Below are 12,617 nucleotides of genomic sequence, written 5' to 3'. Positions count from 1 at the left end.
ACATTGGCTTCCTCCTTCAATGAAGGAAGCAAGCCTCATGTTCGTTTCAAGCTGCCTGGCTGCCGGCCGCCATCTTGGCTGTCAGTTAATTTGCATATCTCCCTGATTAGCCAATGGGAAGGGTAGCGGTCGTACGCCAATTACCATGTTTCTCTTTTATTAGTGTAGATTATCATTAATTATTTGCCTAGAATTGCAAAGAAAGACTAAAGTTGGTAGCAATGATAGAGTTAACTCTCCAAACAAAAAAAACACTAAAAGCTTTGTAGATGAAACAAAATTGAAAAGGCAAAATGCAAATGACTAAGTCTGCACTCACTAAGAAGCAGAGATTTGTCTGGTTGATATGATCTTCCTCTACATCCCTAAGCTCCAGGCAAACATAACCACTTGCACACCTGTCATTTGAGGTCAATGACTCAGGCTCCAGATGGAGTCGATGTTCTAACTCCATGCTCTGTGACTTCCTTGAACAAATATGATATACTTCATGCTACATTAATAAAATCTCTTTGATAGAACAGATACTCCAACTTGTTTTATTTTAGACTTCCTCATTACAGTCATTCCCACAATTGTAATTAAGCAATAAAATTTATATTTCAACATTCCTAGTTCTTGATAAAGTATTACCAGCTTCAGACATGTCATAATTATGTGAATGACTTGACTGATATGTATAATTGTTCTTTATCTATCTCTAGGTAACAGTGCACATGTTTTTCTGAGACTTCTGATATAAAGAAATATGTTTAATTTAAAAATCTAAAGTCTACTTGAAATTTAAGCATAATAAATCTGCAGAAAATTTTTAAGAAATGAAATATGTATAGCTCCAGGGTAAAGCATACATTTTTCCTATTGCACTTAATATAATAACTTAGAGTTACCCATAAGCTGAAACAACTACATTTAGCATGCTTATACTAAAGTGTCTGTGTTAAGTCTACTTTTGGGGAGAGTATGTTTTATGAAAACATAGCTATTCTCTGACTATGATTTGTAACAATTTTAATTCAAACATTTGTAGTGCCTTTTCTTCTGTTTCCAATAGAAAATCAGCTCTGGCTGAAATATTTTTGCTTTAATACATGCATTCAATACAATTTTCCATTTTTACAGACATTATATTATAAAAGTGACTATAAGTGAGCACAAGTATCAGTCGAATAATTTTCAAGCTAAAATCTAAATATTTTATAATTGCTCTTCATTTTTAGAATTTAGCAATTTCCTCAATTAAAAGATGACAAAATTTAAAAGTTTCAAATTAAGTTATGTTAGTTATTTGTCCATTCCTAGAAACAATAACAACACTAAGTTCAATGGGCCTTTGGCTTTGGGATATTTTTTCCCTTGGTACATATAACTGACTTTATGAGACTACACCAAAGATGTTAAAACCAGAATATTTAAGATTGCAATTACTGAATTTCAAATTTCTTCATTTTTGCCTTTCTGATTATTTTGTATTTTTTCAAAGTCAATATATCCTTTAGAAAATATAGAACAAAAGAGAATCTCAAAATAAAGTGCTTTTAAGTATTTTATTGCTCTGAGAAAAATATATAGAAACACCAAAGAACTTAGTATTATAACATGAAAAGCTGTAGGTGATATCTTAAAACTACTCAGACTTTTTCTTTGCCATGTTATTCACACTAAAGCAAACTGCTCTTTGTAGAAAGAAGGGAAACTTGAACAAGCATACTATATAATAAAAGGGTAATATGCAAATAGACTGAACAGCAGAATGAACAGAATGCCTGTGGCTCCTTGCCCTGCCAAGCCCCGGCCCCCAGCGGGCACCCCCACCCCAATAAGAGGTGGGGCTGGTCAGCAAATTGCCCATGGCCCCTCACCCTGGCCAGCCCTGCCCCCAATTTGCCCCCCACCCCAGATGGCCCCCATCGGGGCAGGCCAGCTGGAGCCCAATAGTGCACAAATTGGTGCACTGGGCCTCTAGTTTAAAAATAAAACTGGTGAGAAATTAAGACTAATGTAGAGGAATGCCAAAATTCCAATCAACTCACTCAGTTCAACAACAAAAAGCCATTCAGCAGATAGGGGAGAACATACAAAATATTGTTGTTAAGCCTCTTATAAGTATTTTCCATACCTTCTCAATTTTAAGGTATCATCAATTAGAAGATATGTCACTGACTTATTAGCAACTTCCCTGAGGAAAACAAAACACTAGATATCTTGAATAGTGAAATTCTTTATGTTAATTAATACTTCTAGTAACTAAATTCAAATATACATACTGAATTCTGAAATTTTAAATTAAATGAAAAATGGATAGGTAATTGCTTAATTGGTTTTTCTATCTATAAAGCAGTATGTTGTGATACCATACAGTCATGGCTTTATTTTTCCAAATAACCCAGCTACCTCACAATAATCTTTGCTGTTTGGAAGTAAACTTGTATGTGTTCTGATGAAGAAAACATACTTTTTGCTTTTCTTGTGTCAGAAAAAAAAAATAACGCGAAACAGATACTTCCTTTGAGTTACTGATTTTTAAATCTGAATGTCTGGCAACAATTCTAGCTTAATAATGTACTCTGAAGGTCAGATTCAAGGTGAGGGGGAAGCTATTGAATTTTGCCATTATTCCCCATCATTATCCACTCTGGGAATGGCCAACATCATCATACTCTGATGCAAAGAATAATAGGATTCTATTATATGGTTAAGTTTGCCTACTTTCCCTAGAAATGTAATTAATCTTGCCTAAACATATTTTCTCTAGTATCTTCCTGGACCAGTTTTTGAATAAGAATCTATATAATCAAAGTATTGAAACAAAGGAAGAATGAACCATAGCTGGGAATGGATTTGAAAATTAAGTTCGAAACAACCAGAAGTTAGAAAATAAGAAAGAGTTGACATTGAAGAGCAAATGATGCTCTAGGATGAAGTGAAAAGAAACTAAATTTATGACATAAACACTATTGGAGAAAAATTAATAAAAGTTTGCAGTGAAAAAGCTTACTATTTGAGTCAACAATTTTGAATCAGGGTCATGGCAGAGGTAATGGAAAAAACAGAACAGATGTGAGAAATATTTTGGAGTTGGAGTCAGCTAGGTTTGCAAGTGAGCCAGTTTAAGAAGAAAGTCAAGGGATACAGTGGAATTCCAGGCCCTGGTTGATAGAGAATACTGATATTGTTAAAAGAAAGAAGGATAGCATGGGAGAAAGAGGTTGATTTTGAGGAAATAAATAAAAATAAAATAATCTTTTTAATAACTTTTAGTATAAAATAAAAGTTATAGGTAATGTACAAATCCATTCTTTAAAGATTAGGTCAATATTTTGTATTTGTGTATATGTTTTTTAGTTTTTATTTGTTTTATTAACTAAGGAGAAAAATGCTATAGATAATAAGTTTATACTTAAAGCAAATCAATGTCTGTAAATAAACCTACATGTAATGATACCACCTCAGCAAACATGATATCACAAATAAAATAGTTCATCAAGAATAATACTTTTATTAAGAGCCTAATTTTTATCTTATGGCAAGATTACATCAAATTCCTTTATGAAAGCCATGGCTATAACAGGCTTTGTGGTTTCAACCCAAAGTTGCTTTTGTTATAAAGCCAACATTAAAACCACACGGTTCAGACAGTTTTTAGAATTCCATATTTTTCTTCTGAAACTTGAACCAGAATATCAGGACTAATGGTCTGTAACCGGTATTTCACATCTCTGCCTTTGTTTCTGGCAGCTTTTCTCACTCCACCTTGGGACCATCAGTCACAGAATGTATTCAACAGGGTAACTGGAACTACAACCGTGTCAATGGTGACTGGTGTTTGTTCTCATTCTTTGTTGTTCTCTGCTGCCTGGGTCACAGGGTTTCTCCCTCATCTCAGAGTAGGAGGAGATTTGGGCAAATCTCTGGCCATGGCCATCAGACAAGCTAAGGTGAAAATCTCATTCCTGCCCTCAATTGTAAACTCTCCTCCAGGTCACTTGTGTTCCTTAAGTTTAATTTTGCACATCTGTAAAACTGAAATTGTATTCTTTTCTTTTCTAGGTTAGTAGATTTAATGACCATTATAATAATAGTGGTTAACATTATGGTCCAAAGAAGCAGACATCATATTCTGCCACTTTACATAGCAGGTTATCTCCTTCTCAGTTTGCTCCATAAAATTGAGATAACAAATGCATCAACCCTGTTCAACATTCAAAATCCATTCACCAACAATGGACCAGACACTATTCTAGACTCTTAAAAGGTTATGGAATTATGTGAGATGATACATAGGTAGGTTGCATTATTGTGCCATTTTATATTCTCCATTCTTGCCAAGCTCCTGTCAGTGGAGACTACTTCCCTGTAACAATTTTAGGCTCATCCGCATGACTTGCTCTGACCAATGGACACAAGCAGACATGATGCATACCATGGCCCAGTAGAAGTTGTAAGTATGCTCTCTTTTTCCCACCCTCTTCCTTGACAACAGAATCGGTCACATAGGGACTTGGTCCTTCAGCCTTGGACCAGATACATAGGACACACAGAACAGAGCTACATAGCTTATAGCTACATAGAATGTTGCAGAACTATAAATAATAAATACATAGTTTTGATGCTGTTGTATACTAATCAACACTGAAAAACAAGAAATAAATGCTTGAGAATGGAAGTCAAGGAAAACTGACTGACATGACATAGTATCTTGCATGTAGAAGTACTTTATATCTTAGAAATAATAATAAACTAAAATCTATATATATAAAAGGCTAATATGCAAAGTGTCCCCTCGGAAATTCGACCGGGAGACTGGGAATTCGATCGCTCACTATGACGTGCGCTGGCCACCAGGGGGCAGCATGGAACGAGGGAAGGAAGGCCCCAGCCAGCAGCCAGAGGCCCCAATCGGCCCTGATCGCTGGCCAGGCCTAGGGACCCTACCCATGCATGAATTTCGTGCACCGGGCCTATACTATATAATAATAGTATACAAACACTTAAAATTATATTGACATCTTTCTATCCACCCATCTAACCAACAAATATTTATTGAGAACTACATGCATATATGCCAGAGACTATTTAGGCTGCTGGAGATAAAGCAGTGAACAGGTAAAATTTATGCTCTCATAAAGATGACATTATTATGGGGGAAAGTAGAAATTTGAGTATAAGAGGGAGAGATGTTATAAAAAAAAATAACAGGGAAAGGAGACAGAAAATATCAGATATGGAAGAGATCTGTGTGTCTGTAATTGTGTAGTGTTCTGAGACGGCTTTACTAAGGGAGACACCTTTGAGCAGAGATTAAAAAGAAGTAAAGAAGGGAGTCCAGGGGATATCTGGGGCAAGAGGGAAAAGCAGGTGTAAAAGGGTTGGGACAGTCAAGGATTAGTTAAGAGGCCTTATAACTGAGAGAAGTTAGAGGCACTCTAGTGAAAGGTGAAGTCAGAGAGGAATAAGGGAGCCAGTCATTTATTCCTTCTAAGCTATTGGAAGAAGTTCCGGCTTTTTTTGTTCCAAAAGAGATAGGATGGTCCTGGGAAAACATGACATTATCTATGTTTTAAAAAGTCATTCTGGCTGCTGTTTTGAGGATAGTTTATATGGCTTAAAGGTAAAAGCAGGCAGATCACTTAAAAAGCAATTGTAATAATCCAGTCAGAGACAATGGTAGCTTGAATCAAGGGGAGAACAGTGAGAGCCATGAGAAGTAATGAACTCTGGATATATCTGAAGCTAGTGGCTGACCAGATTTGTTAATGAGGAATACATAACTAGAAATAAATGTATTTATTGAGATAGGGAGGCATGGAAGAAGGGCAAAATTGAGGGGCAAGTGGTAATCAAGAATTTACTTTTAGCCATTGAGAGTTAGGGTAAACTTGTTCAATTCTGATTTTCTTCTTGCTGGCCTTCCAGAGAGGGATTTGGCTTTCTGCCAAGTCTATGGGAACCACTGCACAGAGTGGTTATGGTAATTAATCCTGCCAGAATGATGAGGTGAAGGATCAAAGCTGTGTCCCCTTGTTACAAGGAAAATAATTGGAGCCCAGCCCTCTGATTGTGTCTGGGGAGGGGCTGGTGCTCTCCTGCCCAATAATGCTATGCTGACAGAGCAGGGCTGCCGTTGAGCTTTCAGCACATGGCAATGCTTTCTACGTGGGTTTTTGCTATTGCTTTTTAAATACCCAGCCTCTGATCATGCAAAAAATATATATATATTATGCTCTCCCTTGTCACCTATTTTAAGAGCCTCCAGCCTCACTGTCAAAATCATCCTCCAAGAGCTTGATATCCATTCCGACTGGATCAGTAAGCACAGACTAGAATGAGTTTCCATTGGGGTGTGTTTGTTTTAGGTGTTTCCCTAGTTATCTTTGAGATTCCTATAAGAAATCTAAATTGAAATGTTGAGTAGGTGGTTAGCATGTAAGTCTACAGTTCAAGGAAAATGTTGAGAATAGAGATAGACAGGGTGGGGCAAAAACAGGTTTACAGTTGTGAGTATATGAAACACATAGTTTATTCTTGTATTATTATTTATTAACTAGAGGCCCAGTGCATGAATTCATGCACGGGTGGGGTCCGGCTGGCCCAACCCCAAACAGGGCAGATTGGGGCCAGGCCCGCTGGAAGGAGGAGACAGCGGGAGGTTGGCCTACCGGCCCGCCCCGATCAGGCCCAATCAGGGCCAGGTCTGCTGAGGAGAGGGTCAGAGGGGGCCGATTGGGGGCCAGTCGCCTGGGGAGGGGCTGTGGGTGGTTGGCTGGCCGGCCCTGCCCCTGATCAGAGTGGGGGGGCCAATCGGGAGCAGAGCTGACTGGGGGTAGGGACTGTGGGCCGATCAGGGTGGTGGGGGCCCACCGTGGGTGGGGCCGGCCAAGGGGAGGGGCTGCAGGAGGTTGGCAGGCCGGCCCCACCCCTTATTCTGGTGGGGGGGCAATCAGGGGCAGGGCCAGCCAGGGGGAGGGGCTGCAGGCCAATTGGAGTGGTGGGGCTGGCCGGCGGGGAGGGGCTGCAGGAGATTGGCCAGCAGGGCCCCCCCCTAATCCAGCCAGTTTGCTGGCTGCAGTGGACATCATAGCTACCGGTCATTCCGGTTGTTACAACATTCTGGTCACTGGCCTTTTATATATATAGGTTATTGTACTATTTTCCAGACAAACAACTATATGGGAAATATGTATGAGTTCATTAATGGAAAATCTAAACATGGAGAGAAAATGATTGAAACCAATCCTTAGGAAAATATAAGGTGTAGCCTGAGAATAAAACATCTCTGAAGGTAACTGAGGTTAATAAAGACTCCAAAACATTGTAATTACAAGGCAAACAATTTGGTTATTAAAACCCCTCAAATATAATGAAATTATAGTTTAACTTCAGACATGATTTCCTAGTATTTTTCATGTGATGAGACACAAACACAACTGATCTAAACCTTTTTACCATTTTCACAAAGATTTTAAGGGTAATTACTAGCAAAGATTTACAATAATCTCTTCCAGAGTTAATATATTTGAGAGTATACAATTGAGGGTATTTTGGAATATTAGTTAAAATGTAATGCTGATTTCATTGGGCAGTACATACTGTTGGTGGGTTTTTCAGTAAACAGGTTTGAAAATAGTCATATATTAAAATATTCTTTCTTACCAGGATAGAGGGTACAGTCCATAAAAGACAAATCATCAATTGCAATGTCTCCCGTGAAGCCATCTCCCACTGAAGCCTCCACCAAAATCTAAGAAAAATAGAAATTTATTGTCATTCTAAAGGAAACTGATTTATGAAATCCGATAGCTGAAAAAGAATTCAGAATTTACCTAAAGAAAACTCTCTTCTGAACCATTAAGAAATATTTTACAAGAGTCTTCATAAGTAGCATCTTGCCTCTGCCTGAATAATCCTAGTCACGAGATGCTCCCCACTGCCCCGAGCCTATGGAAGCCAAGAAGCCCATATCAGATTGATATCTACTTCCCTATAACTTTCTACCACTATTTCTACACTTGCCCTGTTTTCCTTTGATCCTTTAAGTATTTGAAGGCAAATTATTGTCCCCTTTTCCCACCTTTGCCCTAAAGTTCACACGTTTCCAAGGTTAGACTTCTTCATCCTTTGAGAAATCCAATTTGCTGCCGGAGGTACTTGCTAGAATGTACATATTGAAGAGCTTTAAAATTTTTCCCACAACGACCTTATTCTGTAACAATTTATGAAACTGGCTAATCGTTATTAGATCTCCTTCTGAACCACATTAATCACAGTGAACCCAGATGACATCTGTGCTTTTACAGGAGCTGCAATTCCACCAAAACTCTAGTAAAATGTGAAATACTGACAAACCACTGCAGTGTATGGCAGATTGTGATTAGGGCTGAGATTTACTGTAATAGAATTAATCATGATGAATTATTTTAATACTTATGCAAATATGTTGAATACTTACTAGGAATCCAGCTATAATTTAATAATGAACTTCAAGTAAACTCAAACGGTAAAAACATGTTCTCTTTTTCCACTATTAGATGAATATATGTTTCTATTTCATTTTTCCTCACAAATGATATATGTGGGAGTAGAAATTTTATTTCATTTTTTAAATTATAAAAATCAAAAGTTATCTCATACATTGTTTATTGATGTTTTACTTAAAGTTTTAAAAGGTCAAATTAATGACCTCAAGCCTCTTGACATCTTCTTCCAACTTCCCAGTCTTTCTTGAGAACTACCAGATTTCCTCCCTGACTTGTTGCTAAGGGACTTAATGTTGGAAAGGTTGATGCACCTACAAATGGGTAAATATAGTCCACCTGATACTGCCAGAGGAACATTTAACAGTGGTATGCAGGAAGTATCCCACTGCTTTACAAAGGCTCACACCAAATATAAAATGCACTCTTCTTTTTACCACCAGCAGGATTCAAAGAAATTAATAGGCAGATAAAAATACTTTGTACAAAATCATACAACTATTCTAATAAACAAAAAGAATTTGGCAGTACGTACTGTCAAAATATATTGTTGTTTTGTAGAAAATAAGACTGAAGTTGGGTAAACAAGAGGAAAAAGTTATAAGAAAAGACCAATTAATTACTAATACATTTCTTGGATCATTCTGTATCTATCTCACTGCAGTACCATATAGAATATGTTAACAGAAGGCTCACAGGTGGAACAAAAAAGAAAAACTAAGATATATAAAAATAAACACTATTGACTTGGCTATCCAGCTTATGATTATCTTAATTAATTCATGAGAAGAGATAGAAAATTGATATCAGAATTCCAAAATTAATTTTAATTAAAATTTATTGGGGTGATATTGGTTAAATTATATAGATTTCAAGTGTACAATTCTATGACACATCATCTGTATATTGCAGTGTTTACCACCCAAAGTCATATCTTCTTCCATCACCATATATTTGACCCCCTTTACCCTTTACTACCACCACCCCATACCCCTTCCCTCTGATAACCACCATACTGTCATCTGTGTCTGAGTTTTTGTTTGTTTGTGTTTCTTGTTTGTAAATTTGTTCCAAAGTCTATAAAAAGCATACCTGTGCATATAAATATCTGTAAGATTATTTTAGGATATATACACATATTTAGTTCCATTCAAATGTCTGGGATCAACTGTTCCAAAGTATTCCTTTTGTTAAAATATTGGTCATTTGTAAAAATTACAAATTTTCTCATTTGTGAGCCACACCCAGTAAGCAGCATTTCTGAGTGGATGCTGTCTACATGGGCTTATTTGCATTGGAGTTTATTTCATATTATATGGAAAGCATTGCTTCTGTCAGCATCCCGTGCTAATGGGAAGACAGCTGAAATAGTCTGAGGCAAAGGACAGTTGGGTCTTGCTGTAAGGCACAATTTAATCATAATATTCACTAAAATATCTTCAACTTCCTACTCCTCTAAATGGTAGCATTCTTAAGAAAAAGTGAACAATGGTTTCAAGATGAGATACTAAAAATGTCAATTTGTATATATAATTGCAGCCTTTTTTGGATATTAAAAAGCCTATTTGATAACAAATCACATCTTTAGAAAAAGTTATGAATGTTGAGGCTTAGTTCTATTTTTAATCTATATTTAATTTAGTTTTGCAAAAGGCTTTGCAAAGTATCCTAAGAAACTAGTCCTAAGAAAATAATCACAAAGAGAGCGAAACCAAGTTCTGGAAAATTTACTTTCACTTCTGGTGGTTTTCCCAGAATAAATAGAAGGATATTCAATTATAATCATTGTTGTAAGATAGCATTGCAATTCTGAAAATTAGGGAAGCCAAATTTTACTCCTAAATTTCACTAGTACCTTACCGAATGACTTAAAGAAAAATTCCAGTTTGGTCTAAATGGCCTGGATTATCTGTAAAGGTCAATTCTACTTGCATTAGAACTATTGTTAGCTTGGAAACTTTATAAAGTAACCTAGCTCTTCTAAGTTGTTTTTTTCATGGGCTACCTCATGCTTAAATAAATATGAATGGCCTTGTCAACTACATTGAAACTTTTAGGTCTAATATAACTAAAGACTCAAATATTAATAAGGCTTTAGAGCAGTGGTTCTCAACCTTCCTAATGCCGCCACCCTTTAATACAGTTCCTCATGTTGTGGTGACCCCCAATTTCATTGTTACAAATTGAACATAATTAAAGCATAGTAATTAATCACAAAAACAATATGTAATTATATATGTGTTTTCCAATGGTCTTAGGCGACCCCTGTGAAAGGGTCATTCAACCCCCAAAGGGGTCGCGACCCACAGGTTGAGAACCGCTGCTCTAGAGACTCACCTCAAATCATTCTTTAAGGAAACTCTGAGTTATTGACTAAAACTTTTAAATAATATGGAATCTATTGTCATAATACATTTAACAAAAGTTAGTCATAATTTTTATCAAACTACAATTTCCTATCTGTATTTTTGTGGGATATGTATATGTGTGTGTGTGTTTTGTAGGCTCTATTAATTCATAAGATAGAAAAATAGAATTAATTCAACTTGTTAACTATGTTAGCCAGCATGTATTTGAAAAAGAATACAAAATTTCAGCATACTATATCAATGTTTAATATAATACATCTCAGAAAGACTCAAATGAAAGGAATTCTCATTTAAAATTTATAAAAGCTTATCCTGTGCAGAGCAACTGGAAGTCCAATGTACTACTGGTGAGAATTCAAAATGGTACAGCCACCTTGGAAAATGATTTGGCAACTTCTTATAAAATTAAACACATTTCCATATAATGTGGCAATCCCACATGTAGGTAGTTTACTCAAGAGAAATAATACATGTCTAAATAGAAACCTGTTCACAAAGTTTACAGAAGCTTTGCTTATGATGTCTAAAATTTGGAAACAACCCAAATATCCCTTAATTAGTAAATAGATAATGGAAATTGTGGTAGATATAGACAATGGAATACCATCCTATATAATAAAAGCCTAATATACTAAGTGTCCATTCGTCCAAAAGGCTATATACTTTATCAAACCATTTATATAACATTCTAGAAAAAGGAGAATTATAGGAATGAAATCAGATTAGTGTTGCCAAGGGCTCAAGGGAGGGAGAGGGAATTGACTACATAGAAGAATGGAGAATGTGGAATGATGAAAATATTTTCTATCTTAGTTGTGTCAGTGGTTACACAGATGTCGTTTGTTGAAATGTATAGAACTGTTTCCCTAAACATGATGGATTTTACTTATATAAATTATACCTCAATATATAAAAAACATTTATTCTATACTTACTGCCATAAGTCATCAATACTCAGCTATTACTTTTACTTTTGTTTAAATTGCTAACTTAATGCATGGCATTTGATAGTCAGTATATAGTAATCTCAAGTATTTCTATTTTTCATTCAGTATGAAAAATCTTCTCCTGTTATCCACTAATAATTTTCCAGAGAACAAATATTTGTGTTTTCTCCTCTACTTCCTAACTGTGTCAACTTATTTTCATTTGGCATTCCATAATTAAAAATGCAGAAAAAATGAAAATGAAAGACATTATAAAAACTCTCTTTAGCCTATTTTGACAATTTACTATAAGCTGAAGTAGACAAATTCCTATAAATATATTCACACAAGTATCCAATATTTTATTGTATAAGATACAACTTAGAGTGCTCCTAGAAAGTCAGCTTAGAACCTCAAACTTTTTAGGCTAATACTTAAGAAAATATTTGCTTGATTCAACATTAAACGAGTTTCAATCATCTTTGGAATTACTTTATATAACCCTGAGGCCAATCTCTGTGAAATGAAACTTAGAATTTTGTCTGACAAATTTTGTTTCTAACTCTATGTGCAGAATAATTAGTTTTCAGTTATTAAGCCAAATATATGAACACCACTTATTATTAAACATGAGCCATAAGAGCCATACGTAACCTGTACATACACTGAGCAGAGAAATGAATACAAGAAAATATAATACTTGTAAACATATATACACCCAATATAGGAGCACCCAAGTGCATAAAAAGCTCTCTTTTTTATTGTTTAAAGTATTACAAATAGTAGTACATATGTCTCCTTTTCCCCCCATTGACCTCCGCCTGGCCTCCCCCACCCCCGGCACATGC

General features: G+C 36.0%; 1 protein-coding gene across 1 annotated transcript in view; it reads right to left on the bottom strand.

Moving 5' to 3' along the window:
* Positions 1–12,617, bottom strand: part of LOC102261090 (MAM and LDL-receptor class A domain-containing protein 1) — a gene marked incomplete at its 3' end in the record, with an annotated part of 431,828 nt that overhangs the window by 229,807 nt on the left and 189,404 nt on the right. The window contains exon 20 of the mRNA XM_014543905.1: positions 7,654–7,741. Coding sequence (XP_014399391.1) covers positions 7,654–7,741 — 88 coding nt within the window. The remainder of the gene's footprint in view (positions 1–7,653; positions 7,742–12,617) is intronic.

The sequence above is a fragment of the Myotis brandtii genome, unplaced genomic scaffold, assembly GCF_000412655.1.
Source record: "Myotis brandtii unplaced genomic scaffold, ASM41265v1 scaffold341, whole genome shotgun sequence".
Taxonomy (NCBI): Eukaryota; Metazoa; Chordata; class Mammalia; order Chiroptera; family Vespertilionidae; genus Myotis; species Myotis brandtii.
This window is presented reverse-complemented; position numbering and strand designations above follow the sequence as displayed.